The sequence below is a fragment of the Phyllobates terribilis genome, unplaced genomic scaffold (genome assembly GCF_046119375.1).
Source record: "Phyllobates terribilis strain yellow unplaced genomic scaffold, ASM4611937v1 Scaffold_4__5_contigs__length_816908805, whole genome shotgun sequence".
Lineage (NCBI taxonomy): Eukaryota > Metazoa > Chordata > Amphibia > Anura > Dendrobatidae > Phyllobates > Phyllobates terribilis.
Window position 1 is genome coordinate 641,905,230 of NW_027362764.1, and position 19,206 is coordinate 641,924,435.

The window sequence follows — 19,206 nt, forward strand, 5'->3', positions numbered from 1 at the left end:
GTTGACACGTCTTTAGGAATGTAGCTACTGTGCACTAGAGGCCGGGCTCTCCCTTTTACACTGTCCACTCCACTGATGACGGAAGAGGTGGCGGACCAAAAAATCAAATTTTCGATTTGGTTAAAAATAAAAATTTTGCTGAAATGCAATGGCAAATTAATCTGATGAATTGCCCAGCCCTACTTTTCACCTTATAATTTAGTCTCCATAGGGGACTTGAACCTGCGATCACTGTTATAAGACAACAGGGTTGTCCCATTTGCACAATGCAGAGAGCCCACGTGTTGCTCTCCAATAATTTGAAGGGGAATTATGAGAATTTCTGAGCGCTCTTGCTCTGCAGGTTTTGGAACTCCAATGCAAGTGAAGGGAGGGGGCTGCACATGTGCGACCACCTATTGACTATCAGTGGTGCACAATGGGGGGTCGCTTGAGACAGATTCATGGATCCGGTGGATAAGCCTTAAATGTCCAAACTGGGAATAACCATTTAATGGTTCAAAATTATTTTAAATGCTTTACCATGTAAATCTTAACACTTTTATAAGACTAATTTGAAGCATTTTTTATGTACAGATAAGGGAAAGAAATGACAGACGCAGAAAGGAAAAAGAAGAAAGAGAACATTATGAGGCTAAACTGGAAGCCGATATGAAGAGCTACAACCCATGGGGTAAAGGAGGTGGAGGAGCCCCACTGAAGGATCAGAAGGGAAATCTGATTAGTAAGTGTCTTTTATGGTTTCTGGCAGAGCTCCACTTGGTACTATTTGCCTGGCATTGGATGTACTAATGTATTTGTCATGGCTGCTAACAAAAGAAGATGGTGTAATAACACTTTAAACTACTGTATATTTTAAAGTTCTCATATAAGTGATAACATTCTATGTCACTTCATTATTATTTTAGCTGACCTTAAGCAAATGCATAAGCAAAATGAAGATGCTTATCAAAATCCTGACGTTAGAGCCTTTGAAGACAGGCGGGCAGTTGTTGCAGTCGACACCAGTCTAGCTGATCATACTACTTCTACTGGCAAAATTCCAGGTAAATAATAATAATAATTGTATTTATATAACGCCAACATATTCCGCAGCACTTTACAATTAAGCAGGGACATGTACGGACATTGAAGACCCTACCGAGTAACTCATAGTTCACCAGTTACAGGAGGAGTGAGGGTTCTGCTCACAAGCTTACAGTCTGGTAGATCAATGGTAAATCTGCTGTTCTTCATCTAAGGCTGGGGGCATAAATATGCATTTTATAAGCGAAAGAGACAAGTTTCTTTTTCAACAACATTTTCAAAATCTTTTCCAACCAAAATATTAGGAGGCATTTAATTTATTCAGAGGCATTGCAATTTACAGGGCTGCAGACAGACTCCCAGGACTGGTATTTTGCACTGCACACAATAGTGTTGCCTATGTAGCTCTTGTGTATTAATGATATGGGCATGCATTATAACATGTTACATACCTCACTTTCTGCTAAAATGTAAAAAATATTTACCACTAAAGTGTAACAATGAACATGATAGATATTACTTTATACCTTTTGTATGTAAATGTCCTAGTCCATTCTCCCAGACAGTGACATGAAGTTCCAGGCAGTTTCTTTGTAGATATAGTTATAGTTTTTTTTTTTCATTTTTACTGATGTCTTTGTGATTTTCACTCATTATTCTTTCCTTTATTGTCAGGGTTTTCTTTTGCAAATAATTCCCAGTTTGCAAGAGGCAACATATTTTCTGAGCCAGTCACTGAACAGCAGGTGCAGCAGCAAGAAACCTACAAGAACTTCTTACGCCAACAGGTAACTAGTAATGCTCTCATAGCACATTCATTGCTCAAACAAACAGTAAAAGGTTTCCTATTTTAGTGAACGTGATCCTTGACTATTGTTGTGTATGTAGGTCCAGGTTATAGAGAGGGCACATTGTGTTCTTGCCTTGGAGCCTACCCCATCTGTCCTTCCTGAGAGCTTTTGGTAATCCTGTTTAACCGAAAAAAGGTGGAAATGTAGCCATATATATATTGATGTCTCAGGGAATCCATAATATGCCTACAGTAATTGAAGTGCCTGCAATGTTTTTGGGCAGGGCTTCAGAGTAAATGATAATCTCAGTTCAGTTCAGTAAAACTGCTATTGACCATGGGAATTCTGACTGTAATTCTTACGTTATTATGGCCGTGTAAAGTCCGGGCTGTCACCGATTCTAAATCAGATTGATGTAGTGTTTCAGCTAGTTATGCCATCCTTAAAGATCTAGTTTTTCAAAAGGTACATTGGAAAAACATGGTAACTAATACTAGTGATATAATCATAATACACACGTGATGGTAAATAAGAATCTTCTCCGATACAGATTGAAGAGAAGAGGCGAAAAGAAGAGGAAGAACGAGAACGAATTCGTCTTCAAGAAGAAAGAGAAGAAAAGCTTCTCGCTGAACAGTGGGCCAAGATTCAACGAGAATTTGAAGAGGAGCAAAATAAGAAGAAAATGAAGGAAGAGGAGGTAAAAGAAACTGGTAGAAAAGTGAGCTGTAATCTGACTGGCTGCAATGGATACAACTACTGTCTGAATTTCCATGTTTCTCAAATCTCTCCAGCTTGTTTACCTAAGGGAGACTTGTAGACGCCTCTTACAGTATTCTATCTATCTGTCTATTTATCTATCTGTATATCTATATATCTGTCTATTTATCTATTCTATCTCTATCAAAAAATCATGGAGACAGCAAACTTCAAGTGAAAAAATGGTAAATTTACTGGCCCTTGAGGCGACGTTTCAGTCCAACAATGGGGACCTTTCTCAAGGCTTGAGAAAGGTCCCCATTGTTGGACTGAAATGTTGCCTCATGGGCCAGTAAATTTACCATTTTTTCACTTGAAATGTGCTGTCTCCATGATTTTTTGATATTGAAAGGACTGGTATGTACCTGGGAGGCTCTGAACTACCAATGTGGCTGGTGCTGCTCCTTTTCTATCTAGACCAGCACCTCCTCACAGAATGAAGGAAATGTGAACCGATGCTGTGACTGTATTATATTCAAACCAAACAACACAGCAGCACACTGTATGCTCTAAGATATATACAGACTTTAAATATGTGACATTTATGCTGCTTTGCTGTTATAGATGAAGATACTTGGCCAATTTGTGTGTGCCCACCAGCCATGAAAAAGTGACATATCTCTGATGAGACACTAACCATTTCTATCAGACATGCCATTCCCAAGCCAAAAGCCGGCAAATTTAAAGATAGTACCCAATGCTAATTGACAACAGCCTTAGACTGAATTAATTTAATGTGTCTTGTTTTGGAGTGTCTGGTGGGTACATATGAGTTTTGCACTAATTACCTCAATTTTATTAGTATAGTATATATAGCATAGATGCAGTTTAAATTTCAAATATTCAATGTATTTATACATCTTAACATATACAGTGTGCTGCTGCTGCATTATTAGGTTTATGTGTGTATATTTGGATTAGAAATCCTGCACTTTTCACAGTGGTCACCAGGGGGCTATGTTTAGACTTATTCTCCCTGCTCTTGAGTCACAGACAGGATGGGTAACAACAGGATGCACGGATGATATTAGCTATTTCTGCTAATGTACCTGTTGAGAATAGCCCCAGCGTCAAGTATGATATTTTTTTAAAAAATATACAGATTTTGTTATGAAACATAAAACAAAACATTACAAAAATGTTTAAAATATATATTTAACATAATAACCTTATTCATATAGTAGGACATTTTCTGATGACACATTAGCTTTAACATAATATCCCTTACATGTATGTGATAACGAGGATAATTCGGGAGCTGAGCTCCCTCCACACTTGTAGTTGCCGGCTGTATTAACCAGCCTGCATCTGTCTCTAGCATACTTGGCCAGCTTCAAAGGAGTTCAAGATTTACCCTACATACTGCAGTACTGTGGTCTTGCAGTATATAGTATAAGCAATTGGCTTATCACAAGTTCAAGTCCCCTAAGGGTACTAAAAAATAAACATGGTAATATGTCACAATAATACATTGTCTCAGCTGTATTTATTGTCTGACAATACACAACAAAAAATTATATCTACGTGTAACCTCTGCAATAATAATGCATAATTCATATATTTATTTTTTCCACAACAAAGCAAATGTGTTTGCAATAGAGGCCACAAAATGAAGGCTCTTTTTGCTTTCTTATTATTTTTAGCAACGTCAAAAAAATGAAGAACTGGTTCGCATGGCTGATGAAAGGCGGAAAGAAGGTGAAAGGAAAAGGAAAGAAGAGGAAGCAAAACATGAAGAAGAGATGAAACGATTATATGAGCTGGAGAGAGCAGTCAATGTAAATGAAGAACAAGAGGGGGTGAGTGGAAACATGATGTTAAAGGAACATGAGGGCGGATTAAATCAGCCATCATCTGCTGGGTAAGATGTCAGGGACACGACACATGACGTAAATTTTTACGACATATGTCGTGAAGGGGTTAAAGGAGTTTTCCAGTATTTTTATATTGTCAAACTATTCTTAAGATAGATTAGTAATACAAGATCGGTGAGGGTTGGATACCTGCTAGAGGAAACAGGAAGAGGAAATCCGGGCTGCAGTTGATCTCTGACTTCCTCTTCATGTTCAATTCGCACGAAGGTGGGGCTGATTGGGCGCTGGCGTCACGTGTCATAACAACCGCTAGAGAGCCACGGTAGAGCGACTGCCAACACCACTGGAACAGCGCCGGCACGGGAGGGGAGTATAGGTTATTTTCATTTATCGGGGCCATATATTTAGATCAAGAAGGGGCTGTCCTAGTAGTGGACAACCTCTTTTAACATTTGAGACATCCTCTAGCCCCGCTTGGGGTGTGACATGCTCCTACACTGTACCAAAATTAGCCAACCAACAGGTGGTGTAAATTTTGATAAATGTGGTGCATTTTCAGACTGTTTAGGTTCAGACTGACTATACATTTGACAGGATTGGTGAATGTGCAGTATTTTGTTTCTTCTACAGGCTTCCACTTCATTAAAAATGAATGGATAATACATTCACTTTCTGTCTGATTACTAATGCAGAGTGCTATGAAAGCCATTTGGTGCGGTGATCAGCACTGCATTTCCATGTCTGATAGATGATTCCATACTAAACTGTATTTTCTTTTGCAGCCTCCAAGGCAGCCGTCCCCAGTGATCCCAACGTTACAGCACAAGCTCTCATCCCGTACACAGAGGCCGCCGACTGCAGAGAGCATCGCGTCAGTCCAAGCACATGTATGTTTTCTACGCAGCAAATCTTCATCAGTTACATAAACTAGAGTGACTTCAGTTATTCCTGGAGAAAATCTTTTCTTAAATTGGTGGTTCATAGCTTATTGTCCATTATACATTTACCTGCTTATCCCTTTATAATCCTGTATATGACACCATCTCCAAGATGGTGACTGTGTTGTATCGTGGAGGACTAATATCTATCTGATTTATAAAACAGGGTGAGCCACATTCCAGGACAGGTTCCCCACCAGTCCCCGCTAGAAGAAATCAGCTCAGAGCTTATGGTATGTATAGCACATTGTAAAAAGTAAATATCTGTAAAAGAATCATTGCATCATTAGGAGTCTTGTCCAGGTTCGGACCAGCCGACAGGAGAACAGGAGAATCCACTGGTGGGCCCCCTCCGTACAGTGCACTTGATGTGCTATATACCGGCAGCATCTCATTATTTATTTATTCAGTTTATTGTTAAATAGAAGGAAAGTCTGAGTTTAGCACATGACATGGTATTTCCATCTTCAGGCCTCTCCTTCTCAACATTGCAGCAGGGGCCCCTTCACCACCAATCATTTTACAGCTTCTATAGACGGCTCATTGAAGTAAAGGGACTCCTAGCCAAAGGCAAAGACCAGACATCAGACCTGATAATGAATAACATAGAAAACCTATCTGCCTACCATATAATACATGGTCCGCAAATCCCTATAATAAAAGCAAAACCAAAAAGATCTATACTGGAGAAAAGAATATAAATATGTTACACTGCGGGGGAAGGGAAAACCCTTTCCCTCTTAAACAGGTGATAATAAGAGTCTATTAGTAAATGTTCTCCAAACAGACACATATAAGGGAAAATAGAGAAAATATTCTTTATTGAAAAAAATATAAATATCACGCCTCCTGACGAAGCCATTTCCGGGCGAAACGCGCGTCGAGCCTGCCGTGCACCCCCAGCATTCCCTCCCACGCTGCCTCCTATCCCACTGACATGACCCAAGGTAATGGAAGCTCCATGTCTGTCTTTTTGACTCACTGACATGTATATCTCATTGCGTATTTATTATGATTACACAGTCCACTTGACAGTATATAACAACTCTGATACCTACCTATATGTATTTTATATATAGGATTATTGGTTCTATGTTAGACATGTTTTCAGCTTCCTCTAGAGGATCTGTTATTATCATTATCTGATATGGTCAGTGTTAGGATTTTTTATCCATTGGCAGCACACTTACATTTGTCATACATGAATGCTTTTTTTGGGGTGTTAGTCTCTCTGCTATATTTATCACCTTATCCTATTACGCTCTAGCTGTCCCCTCTTCCCCTCCCCTGCTGTCTTTATTTTGTACTTTATTATTTATATTGATTGTTATTTTTATGATATTTATATTTTTTTCAATAAAGAATATTTTCTCTATTTTCCCTTATATGTGTCTGTTTGGAGAACATTTACTAATAGACTCTTATTATCACCTGTTTAAGAGAGAAAGGGTTTTCCCTTCCCCCGCAGTGTAACATATTTATATTCTTTTCTCCAGTATAGATCTTTTTGGTTTTGCTGATAATGAATAATGTCTGTCCTCTCCTTCTACCTAATTTAATTAAACTCATGTTTTTAATCCCTGTCATCACTTTCCTCTTCATGGGAAACTATAACTCCCAGCATGCCGTGACAACTGCACACCTTTAGGACATTCTGGGAATTGTCATTTTCTCTAAATTAGTCAGTTGCACTTTTGGTGATTTGCCTGTAGCAGGAGAGTTGGCCTCCTGAATCAGCATCAATATTAGAATGTTTTTTGCTTCTTTTACCAATAGATGAAAAGAAGAGTGTGATCAGTGAGCTGACGGAATTGAGGAAGCAGCTGCGAAGTGAGCAGAGACGTTTAGAGGGCCGCTTACAAGATACAGAACGAGATAATGATTCAGTACCTTCCATGAGCGGGTACTGTACACCACAAAAATTACATTAATGTATAAAAAGAAGGTATACATCAGCATTCAGTTATTGGATTCATATGTGGAATGACCCATTTTATTTAATATGATGGGAATGGGCCATATAAATATCTTCTGTGTGGCCTTGCTGTGCATTGTAGTGGTAGGACTAAGGAAAAGCTCTTTGGTGCAAGCACATTTCTCATGTTTCCAGCATTCTGCACCTACAGTGACTTGCCAAAGTATTCACCCCCTTTGGCTTTTTACCTATTTTGTTACATTACAATCTGTGTTTAAATATTTTTGTATCCGATTTTTGTGTGATTCATCAGCACTAAATAGTCTAAGTTGGTGAAGTGAGAAAAATATAGACATAAATTAAATTTATGGGATCAGATAACTAAAAATTGTCATGTGCATATGTATTCACCCCTTTTGCGATGAAGCCCCTAAAAATTTCCGGTGCAAGCAATTCCCTTAATAAGTCACATGGTTAGTGACAGGAAGTCCCCCTGTGTGCAATCTCAGTATCACATGGTCTGTCAGTATATACACTTTACCTTTTCTGAAAGGCCACAGAGGCTGCAACACCATTAAGCTAGAGGCACCACTAACCAAATAACACCATGAAGACCAAGGAGATCTCCAAACAAGTCAGGGACAAAATACTTGGGAAGGACGAGTCAGGGTTGGGTTACAAAAAAAAAATATCCCTATGTCTGATGATCCCCCGGAGCACCATCAAATCCATTATCATCAAATGGAAAGAACATGGTACCACAACAAACCTGCCAAGAGAGGGCCACCCACTAAAACTCTAAGCCTGGGCAAGGAGGGCATTAATCAGAGAGGCAGCTCAGACCCTAAAGGTAACCCTGAAGGAGCTGCAGAGTTCCCAAGCAGAGACTGGAATATCTGTCCATACAACCACAATAAGCCGTATACTCCCTAGAGGTGGCCTTTATGGAAGAGTGGGCAGAAAAAAAAGCCTTTACTTCCACACAAAAATTGTCAGGCTCGTCTTGAGTTTGCCAAAAGACATGTGGGAGACTCCCCAAATGTATGGAGGGAAGGTGCTGTGGTCAGCTGAGACCAAAATTGAACTTTTTGGCCACCAAGGTAAACGCTATGTATGGTGCCAAACCAACACAGCGCATCACCCTAAGAACACCATCCCCACAGTGAAACATGGTGGTGGCAGCATCATGCTGTGGGGATGTTTTTCAGCAGCAGGGAAAAGGAAAATGGTCAACGGGAAGATGGATGGTGTAAAATACAGGGACATTCTTGAGCAAAACCTGTTTGTCTGTGATTTGAGACTGGGACGGAGGTTCACCTTCCAACAAAACAATGACCCAAAAGCATACTGCTAAAAGCAACACTCAAGTGGTTTAAGGGGAAACGTGTAAATATTTTGGAGTGGCCTAGTCAAAGCCCAGACCTAAATCCAATTGAGAATCTGTGGTCAGACTTGAAGATTGCTGTTCACCAGATGAAACCATCTACCTTGAAGGAGCCTGGAGCTGTTTTGCCTTGAGGAATGGGAAAAATCCCAGTGGCAGATGTGGAAAGCTCATAGAAACTTATCCAAAGTGACTTGCAGCTGTAAATGCCGTAAAAGGAGGCTCTACAAAGTACTGACTTTAGGGGGTGAATAGTTATGCACACTAAAGTTTTCAGTTATTTTGTCCAATTTTGCTGTTTGCATCACAATAAAAGGAAAACCCAATGTTCACAGCTGTAGGCATGTTCTTTATATGAACTGAAGCAAACCCTCAAAAAAACTGTGAAATTCCAGGTTGTGAGGTACCAAAACACGAAAAATGCAGGGGGGGTGGGGAGGGTGAATACTTTTGAAAGCCACTGTATAATTCAGTCCTCTGGTATTTCACTATGTTAAAAAACACATGAGTTTGTTTCACGCAATATTCATTTTGTACTTTAGAAGAAGAAGGGAGAAGACCTCAGCAGATGTCTTTGATCTGGCCAGACAGAGGCTGCAAGCTACTGTACGGAGACCGTCCTTAAAGGGTCCAGAGAATATGAACATGCAGAATATCAGAGACTTCAATGACCTGAAATATAGGGGTATGTAGTTAGTCAAGATGACAGATATACACTCAACCACAGGCATTCTTCAAGAGTGGCGTAGTGCAAGCTCACTCTACATCAGTTTTGATAAAATACATGGCACTAAATTCATTAAGAGGCATATGGCACTTAGTGGAGGCACTGAATTCACTAAGAGGCGTGCGCCTCCATGCGCTGCGCCAGAAAGGCTACTTCAATCAGGGACTGGAGTAGCATTCCTGGCATAGAAGCCCTCAGCAGATTCGATCAATTGGCCTGGTGAGCGTGGCCCATCCCGACACGGCTCCTCCCAACTCCACCAATTTTGGCAGAGCTGATTCAAAGTGACACGAAAACATCAAAATTGCACCTTTTTTGCATAACTTTGGGTTGCACAAAAAATTGCAATGTTTCAAAGCTTTGACGTCACTTTTGTGGCGTAAAAAGAGTTGATTAATCAATTGGCCCCGCAGTCTTGTATTTTGCATAAAAAGCCAATAGACAGAACCATTGAAACATATCATGTAAAGGTATTGCTGGACTTGTCTATGAAAGAGCGACATGTGCATATAAATAGTTTGGGGTATGAAATCCTGCTGACAGATTCCCTTTACGATAGGTTGAGTTCTGTATTGCACATTGTATTAATGTCACAGAACCTCATGTTGTTTGATTAATTTCGTCTTTTCCCACTAAACCATGCCCACTTCCATTTCCGCACTTGTCGAGCAAGTTGGAAAAAGTGTCTCATATGGGGTATTCTGGTCATGTACATTTATAGCCCCGGGACATGTATGGTAAATGCAAGTCCCACCAATTAAGCCTGCATTTATGTAGAGAATGGGGCCCTGCCTTGCTCTGCTGTAGTGAGCTGCACCGCGCTGTCTAGTCATTTACACAGGATTACCACCTCCTCTCCACTGTCACCGCCTGACGAGACCCTATCCTCCAGGTAGATGCAAGTCGCATTGGTAGCACCTTCTTATTCTATGGATATGCCATAAATGTGTGAGATGGGAATACCATATTTAAGCTTGGACTCTGTCACGTTAAGCTAAGCCCGTCTCCCACTCTGGCTTTTATCACTCTACAGAAGCTTTTGCAAGATCCTGAAGAAAACATTTATAAAGTGATGTTTTTTCTATGGTCCCGATTTGTCAAAACTAGTGATATTCACGCCAGTGTTGATGTGGAGTGGCGTATTGCAGTCAGAGGCGCCTGATTCATGAAGAGGCACATGTCTCTCAATGAATCAGGAACGTTTGACAAGTGGCGTGTGCCTGTGTGCTTCACTACATCTTACTCCATTAAAGGGCTGAGTAAGATTTCTGGCATAAGGAAAGCCACAGCTCGTCATAAGTTTAATGAGCTGTGGCGTCGTGCCCAATGTCCTGCCTCAGCTTCGGCCATTTTGGTGGACTTGGACTATATTGGCGTGAAAACGTCAAAAGTCACAAAATCTTTCTGCAACTCTGCATTGTGCAAAAACTGTACAACTTTTCAAAGTGATTTACATCAGAATTCTGGTGTAACAGCTTTGATGAATCTCCGCCTATGTTTTGGCTTAGGTACTGGAAAGGGATATGACATAGTTTTGCTTGGTGTCAAAATGCAGAAAAAAGCAGTAGGAGGAGGTTTCTTCTACCTCTTAACCATAAGCTTCTTCTTCTTACTCCAAGCCTGGTGCTCTCGTAGCAGATATGAGTTCCCTTGGCTTCTGCTACAATAAACGGGTTCCTTTTTTCCAAACAGATACTGACACTCGTGAAGGTGTTCGGATCATGTTTCCTGACCCTCCGAAGGATGATCAGACACTAGAGATCCAGCAGCAGGCGCTATTGAGGGAGCAACAGAAGAACTTGAACAAGATAAAGAGGAGAGCAGCAATCCCGGATGGTAAGGGGGGATCTGGCCATGGATTTATATGATCAGTTCAATATTCTTGTTCTACACACTGATTTTCAGCATTCAGCTATAAAATACGGTCTAACTATAAAATATTTTATATAATTTATTGCGTTTCTAAAATATCTTTCAATGGAACAGATGACAAATCAGATAAGTGTGTCAATATCGAGGTGTAAAAATCTAGGCCTATGTGCATCCATACTAGTGTTAGTAATTTCATATGTATATCCTTTATAATTTTCTGATCGTTCTAATCACATGCACTGCTATATTGCCTGGTGGGAAGCTTTGCTCCCTCAGTCTATACACGCCAGATTTGTTAATTGCCTCTAATAATATCAGACGTCCCTCTGACCAAACACTCATAGATTTGGTGAATAGAAATACTGCTATATAATAACATGCAATGTTATCAATATATTCTGATAATGTTTGGTAAAAGAACACTTTTGTGAACTACATTTTAGATTTCGGACCACAACCTGCGTACGGCCTCCATCGTCCTGGAATGGTAAGTGACTGTGTTATCAAAGATCTGTATGTCAGTGACCTCTGACACTGGTAATCATTGTCAAGAGGTTAAATACCATGGGATCAGCTGATTAATTAAATCTTTTATAGCTGTAAGGGCCCATTTAGACAAAACAATTGAGGTCATATACAACGACTGATCAGGCTGTATACAAGCTGATCGGTAGTTGTGTAGTGGCCTGGTTAGACAGACCGACTAGAATTATATGCGCTAACACTGATTGTTAATACAATGGTTCTGTGCATATAGAATATCATAATTATACACAGCACGTCACCTCTTCACACAGGACGATGTGCGGAGCGAACGAAGATTTTATGCCGATATATATGATCCAATCACCTTATGAACCAGCATTTTGCTAGATCACTGTGTGATTGCCGACATGTTTACACATGCTGATAATCGGTGAACGAACATCCTAGTGAACGCCTGTTGCCAATTACCATCTTGTCAAAATGAGCTCTTGCTTTCTCCTACTTAATGGGAAAAGTACTGAACGCATTTATTCCCTACTAATGTTCTTCTCTGACCACAGCTTAGTGATCAATCAAAAGACCTACTGAAGACCTCACTGCTGGAGTCTGAGAGTGCTTTCATAGGTAATAATTCCTAGTGATTCAGTCTAGTAGTCATTCTGTCTATGTGCATGTCATATGTTTCTGGAGTTTTTTTGTTTAGGACACTCATTTGCCCACTTGTCTTGTAAATTGATATTCTTCAATAAAATCTCAGGGCAGAACCTCCTAAAAAGTGAATATGCTGTGACTGCACTGCAAACACATTGATGCAGCAATATATATGTGTGTGTGTGTGTGTGTGTATATGTAGGTATATACTGTAGGAATTCACTCTCTCAGGTAGCTGCTTGGAACACAAAGTTATGGTTTTTAGATATATATATATCACACGGAATAGTGTTTATTTCCACTTGTTGTACAATACCAAAGCAAAACCATAAACATGAAATCCCTAGCCTTGTCCAGGCACTAACAAAACAATACAGACCCTAGCTTCTCATACACGGCTGAGCTAGCCCCAGTTCTGTCACACAAAACAGCTATCGTCCATAGTAACCAGTGATACTTGCAGTTTGGTGCACACTTTCAGAGCAATATGGTGGATTGTCTCTCTCCAGCGCCCTCACAACCCACGCTGCTCAGCTTCCCCATCTGACTGACTAGTGAACACATTGCCTGGCTCTAGTCATAGCTATCCAGGTGCAGCTAATCAGAACCTGTATACTTATATTAGGAGTTTTGATCTGTGATTCCGTTTAAAGACTGACACGTCTCCATGACTTTTTTGCAAAAAAACAAGGTCCTGTACATAGCACCATAGACTATAATGCATACATGATTTATCTATGAAAACCACGGATGGAAGAAGTCCTGGTTGGTACATTTTCAGTCATATTCTCTTTTCAAAACTGTACTGTTCTCCAAATGTTGTAGTTGTTTCACCCCATGTCCCCACGATCGGGATCCTGCGTGCAGTAGTTTCCTCCCTGCCTCTCCTCAACAGCACAGTACCAGGGTATGTAAGATGGCTCTTGGATGTGCGCAGTAACTATGGAGTCATTCATACGGCCGTACATGGCACGGAGCAGCTGTGCCCTTATCAGGGCTCTCTGCAGTGTGCCAGCTCCAATGCTATATGTATATATCTCTATATGTATACATCTTTATATGTATATATGCCGATAATAGTGAACAATTTGGAACAAGCACATTGTGGATCAGTCTCTATGGCAAGGTTTATTTAAAAAGATAGGGTTGGTGTTTTCCAGAATTTTCATGTAAACAGAAATACTTTGTGGCATATCTGTAACAAATATGAATGGATATTTTAATGTCATTGTGAAAATAATATTCAGCCATTTTTGGTATAAAAAAAATGTGCACAGCATACATAATATAGGCTCGGTACAAACCACAGTCATTTTAGCATTAGCTACCACATTGACAGCAATAGGGTAAAAACCGGAAAACAACCTGGTAAGAACAGTAGCAAGAAGGGAAATCATACAATGACATTGTTAGGCGGGATGGGGGGATTGCAGCATCCGCCCTCATTATAGAGCGCACAGTGTATTCTGCCCCCCTTGCTGCTTCTGCTGTTATATAGCATCTTGGTGAGCGGCGTTACTGATCACAGTGTTGTGCTGCCCACATGTATGCCACATCCAGGAAATGTGGGTCGGGTGATTCTACAAGGGGTCAGACACAACAGATTGCCACACAGGTTAATAGACGAGCGGCTCTGCCTGATTGACAGGTCTCCTCCTATACACATAAGAGGAGACCTGTAAATGAGGCAGAATAGGTTTGGAGAAGCCGGCGGGCGTCCGCTCTGGTGACAAGTCTTTTTCGTCACCTCATTCCTGGTCCCCGTTGTCAACAATGTTTTCTCAGACACGACACAGTGTTCTAGAGTAAAACATAGATATGATAGTGAATCACATAATAGGTTCCCTATAACTGTTATATGGCTAGTGGAATATGAGACTTTTTGGTGCAGATTCAGTCATGTCCTTTTGGTACTATATTAATGGTGTGGCCTGATATCAGGGCATGTCATATATATTGCTATTACTATTACGTATATTTTTTTAAGGTGAAAATGGAGAACCATATCCTGCATTATTTGATGCATTCCCTGATCCACAAGCATTACCTTCAGCCAGGGAGCGCAGAAGACACAAGAATAAGGTTTTGGACTATGATGTATGATACTGATACTTGTATATGTTACTTTGTAGAATTTGGGGCTGAAAAAAGACAGAAAATACATTGCAAAGAGCACCTCAAATCCTGGCAATTAAAAGCAGCCCCCTCCTCCATTATACTAATCTTAAGGCGGTCCAAAAAGCTGAGATATGAGGAGTTGTATGTCTTTCCTTTCCCTGTGACAGTATTGTAGAAGGGACACCGTTATCACCATTGATTTTCTTCTCTTGACAAGCAAATTGTATGGTCCATACAATATATGAGTATAATGACATTGGGGGTATATGCGGGTATTGGGCTTGAATGCAGATGTAAAAAGTTTACAACCCTGTAGATTTTCTTTTCCTTTGAAAATAGTAATTGATCAAATAATCCAACTAGAACACTACAAGAATATTTTAATACAATTAATTCACTAGAATTATTTACATGCTATCAGAGGAATAAAGTGCAAGCCTTCTCTAAATGGCAAAGTAACGCTGGCCCAAAGGGCTTCCCAGCTTTGGACATTGCTGCCATGAGCCCTGGGGCCCCAGCTCTATCAACTTCAATAAACTGCTACTTGGCCATTTCTCAGTTTTGACATCTCCAACATATGGCTTCGAGACAAACCATGTGCTAAAATAAATATAAAATCATTTAAGAGTCACCAGTTAACAAAGGAGATAGAAAATGGTAAAAATCCTTAGTAATTTACTGATTTATTGCTCCAAGTTATCTAATAAGATTTTGATTTTGACCAAATATGTATCTACAGAATGACTTTCCTCATGTGCCTCCCATCCCCCTAAATCAAGCAGACCGCTACTCACTAAACTCTGCTGCAAGCTTAAATGTTGATGAGCTGAGGACCAGAAATGATGAACGTCTTAGAAGATTAAGTAACCTCCAGAAAAGCACAGTCAGCATAGGTAAGATACAGTAAGGGCCAGCGGAACACACACTTTGCTCATTGTACACTCTTGGTCCAATTCATTAATATTGCCATTTTGCATGTCAGTCTTAAAGCGAATCTGTCACCAGGTTTTTGTTATGTAGTCATGATGTAGTGAAAGAGAGCCTGATTCCAGTGATGTTTCACTTACTAGGCTGTGTTTTGCTGTATCAATACAATCAGTGTTTTATCAGCAGGGGATTATCACTACAGGACTACTGGCCTTGTGCCTCCTAGTCCATCCCACCCCCAGCACTGATAAGCAGCTCTCTGTCACTATACACTGTACACAGAAAGCTGTGGTGTGCGCAGTGTTATACACAGCTCAGCATCTGACCTCTGCTAGATCTGCAGCAGAGAAAACTATGACTCTATCACAACTACTGCACCCAGTAAACTAAGTGACACACCACTGGAATCCGGGTCTCTGTCCCCATGGTGCTGTCAGATTACATAGGAAAAACCTTTCTTTAATAAAAGAATTGCTGGAGAACGATGCGCTGAACTAATTAAGAAGTGTGCATCTCTTTTTTGCATTTAGTGCATTTTTTTCACTGCTTTGCGCTACCGCCATAAACGTTCCCCAGCCGGTATCTGGAGTAATTTTCTGTCGTAAATTATATTGAATTTATCATCTGTGCTTGGCATAAATATGACAAGTGTTGCAAAACATTTTGCCAGCTTCAAGCTGCCGAAAAATTGTATCAACGCTTGAAGTAGTTTTCCTCCAAAAAACTGGCAAAAACTACTTTATGAATCGTGCCACTGTGCGTATATTTAATTTGCAACAAAAAATCTCTAGATCTAAAAGATTTTGTCTGTTTTGTTTTTTTGGTTCCTAATCATTTTTTTTCTATCCTTAAGATGATGATCCTGATGGCTTTGAAAATGCGGAGGATTTTCTGAAACAGTTCCCTACAAAACCTAATGACAGACCCCAGTCTGTGGACACGGTAGCCACAGATCCATGGATGCGTCCTGGCTCTTCAGAGACTCTCAAAAGGTTCATGGCTGGGCAAACGAGCCACGATAAATCTACCAATGAAAATGCCTTAACCTTCAACTGGCAGGGGCTGTCCACCGCTCATGGGTAGTACTCATTGCACTAAGCCATCACTGATAAGAGGCAATTGATGTTTTCATTCTCAACATGATTTTTCACCCTTTATTGTGGTTAGATTAGATGAAACGCACATTTGTACCTGTCTCAGATCTGACCTCTCAGCACAGCCCTTTATGTGCCTTTTCATAGAGATTGAATGTCGATCACTAAAGCACTTTCCTTATAATAAAGCACAGGTAAACCTATACATACAGATGATTGATAACTAGACTGACATATTATTTGCCGCTTTCACAGGATGATCTATAGCGCAGATATGATTCCAGTTCTCAGTTCCCAAGGCTGCTATACAGCACATGTACTATACTTAGAGCATGGCATTTTTTTGGTACATCCAAATCTCTATTTAAATGTTTATATCTGTCCTTAGACATTGATGTAATGAAGACTTAATCGTAACATGTACTGTACGTTGTTCACATAACGATCCTTTGTGTGATAATTATGGTAGATTTGCTAAAAGCTGAGGGGCATAGATGCATGAAGCATAAGCTGTGTGTGGCTCTTAAGCGTCTGCTTCTCTTCAGCTTGGATAGTTGATGCTGAACTATTGTACTACTGACATCTGCTAGGTCCAACCCCCGTCCGATATCTTAAAGGGAATCTATCTGCAGGTTTTTGCTATGTAATCTGAGGACAGCATGAGGTAGAGGTTGAGACACTGATTTCAGCGATGTGTCACTTATTAGCTGTTGTTTTAATACAATTATGTTTTATCAGCAGGAGATTATCACTATAGGACTACAGCTCCCGTGCATCCTGGTCCAACTCCGCCCCCACCACTGATTAGCAGATTACTATCAATATACAATGTACACAGAAAGCTGCTAAGAGGTGTGGGCAGGGTTAGCTTTTGAGCTCTGCTACATCTAAAAAAAATGTGATTGTATCACAACTGCTGCACCCAGTAAACTAAGAGATACATTGCTGGAATCAGGATCTCTTTTCCTATACTATGCTGCTCTTAGATGAGGTAGCAAAAACCTGGTGACAGATTCCCTTTAAAGGGAGTCTGTCAGCAAAGAATGAATGTTCAAACCAAGTACAGGCACTCAGTGCACCCTTGGTGTGGCCAAACATTTTAGTGCACCTTCTCATTTTTTTGTTTTCCCTCTATCTCCCTCTTCTTTGACAGCTCTGGTTTTATAGAGCCAGAGAAAGGTGGAAATAGGTGGAAACAAAATAGTTGGAAGGTGCACTAAAATCTTTGGGCACACCAAGCGCATGTACTTGCTTTGATCAGTTACTCTGATCTCACAGATCCACTTGCAGTTGGATTACTTCCCCTAAATGTATTGAACCAGTACAGCCTTAAATCGCCGGCTGTGTCCGTTTACAAGTAGATCAGCTCAGACACGCATTGACTCCATGGTGAGCATCAGTATCATCTGGGTCAGATGGTGGCTCCTAGTAGATGCATGGGCAGTGCTTAAAGGGGCATTCCATCTAATACATTTATAACATCCATGCCATGAATGCCAGTATCATGGATGCCGGTTCCTCAAATAAAACCTGTGTCTATCTCGAATGCATGACTGTCAGTGGAGATGTGGTCAGAATTCCTATTCCTTTGTATGGGAATTCCAACTTACATTGTATGGCATGTACTTAGGGATAGGTCATAAATGGACGAGATGGAAATAGCCCATCAAACTGATAGCTTAATAAAACTTGAAGAATTCCCTACATCTGAGCAGTATTAGTGCTTGTAATTCCAGATATTACATACTTGAATTTTAGTGAGATTTTAGGTGAGGAACAAAGCTTTACGGGTACCTGTATAAGGCTGCTGTCAAGTACAACCTGAATCAGATTCAACAGGGAAAAAGGCTATAACTTGGTTTTAATACAGTGTAAAAAAAACAAAACCCAAAGCAACAAATAAAACGCAACCGCTAATGTGAGACAGTGGTCTAAGCCCACCGGTGGTTCTGATGATAGTTTACGGGTGTCTAATCCTAGAAACAACACCATGTGAATCATAAGATCGTATTGGCTTTACGTAAAGGACTTTTGTTATTGTACATACGTGTTTCCCAGTTTGTTGTTTGCTCTTGTTTGCACTGAAACTATTTTATTATGAAACTAAGGCTGTTCTAAGAAAATATGTTTTCTAACTTAATAAAATTATATTTTATTACCTTCAACCAGATCAATTTGTCTTCTTTGATATTTCTGCAAACTCTATAATATCGCAAAGATCCCAAGCAGCTGATTACAGAATGTAATATGAGGGATCATATCTGTGAAACCATCATGGCATTATGCACAACGAAACCTTAAAGGAAATCATGTAAAGAGGTTTTCCACTACTAATTTAACCCTCTTTCATATGTCCTAACTCATTTTTTATTTTTTAAATATACTTCTATTACCTGCACTGCTTCTGTAAGCTCATCTCTTTGTTGGTCATATATTCCTCTGTTGTGTTGCAGCCACTTCTATTTCCGATCCGGGGACAGGAATCGGACGAACTGCGTAGCACATGTCATTGCTGGGGACGGGGCTACCTCTGTGAGTGTCAGCAGTGTGAGCATGCATGCTCAGATCAGCCTTCACTCTGCTCCTTTGTCTGGATCCTGCCGATGCTTCAAATTATATCATAGGGCTTGACAGCTGAAGTAACAGCACTTCAAAGCTTCAGCAGGATCCAGACAAAGGAGGAGAGTGAAACGTGCAGACTGAC

At 40.3% G+C, this 19,206-nt stretch overlaps 1 protein-coding gene across 3 annotated transcripts in view; it reads left to right on the forward strand.

Annotated features, from left to right (window-relative positions):
* CSPP1 (centrosome and spindle pole associated protein 1) overlaps window positions 1–18,613 on the forward strand; it is a 74,385-nt gene extending 55,772 nt beyond the window's left edge. For 2 of the 3 annotated variants that reach the window (XM_073679402.1, XM_073679404.1), the window contains 15 exons: window positions 577–724; window positions 909–1,046; window positions 1,702–1,814; window positions 2,368–2,517; window positions 4,220–4,375; window positions 5,173–5,277; window positions 5,495–5,561; window positions 7,105–7,231; window positions 9,170–9,312; window positions 11,047–11,190; window positions 11,670–11,713; window positions 12,273–12,336; window positions 14,351–14,460; window positions 15,221–15,374; window positions 16,262–18,613. In XM_073679402.1, the coding sequence (XP_073535503.1) occupies window positions 577–724; window positions 909–1,046; window positions 1,702–1,814; window positions 2,368–2,517; window positions 4,220–4,375; window positions 5,173–5,277; window positions 5,495–5,561; window positions 7,105–7,231; window positions 9,170–9,312; window positions 11,047–11,190; window positions 11,670–11,713; window positions 12,273–12,336; window positions 14,351–14,460; window positions 15,221–15,374; window positions 16,262–16,491 (1,893 nt within the window). In that variant the 3' untranslated portion in view covers window positions 16,492–18,613. The remainder of the gene's footprint in view (window positions 1–576; window positions 725–908; window positions 1,047–1,701; window positions 1,815–2,367; window positions 2,518–4,219; window positions 4,376–5,172; window positions 5,278–5,494; window positions 5,562–7,104; window positions 7,232–9,169; window positions 9,313–11,046; window positions 11,191–11,669; window positions 11,714–12,272; window positions 12,337–14,350; window positions 14,461–15,220; window positions 15,375–16,261) is intronic. The other variant, XM_073679403.1, reaches the window with a different exon arrangement.
* Window positions 18,614–19,206: the final 593 nt, after the last annotated feature.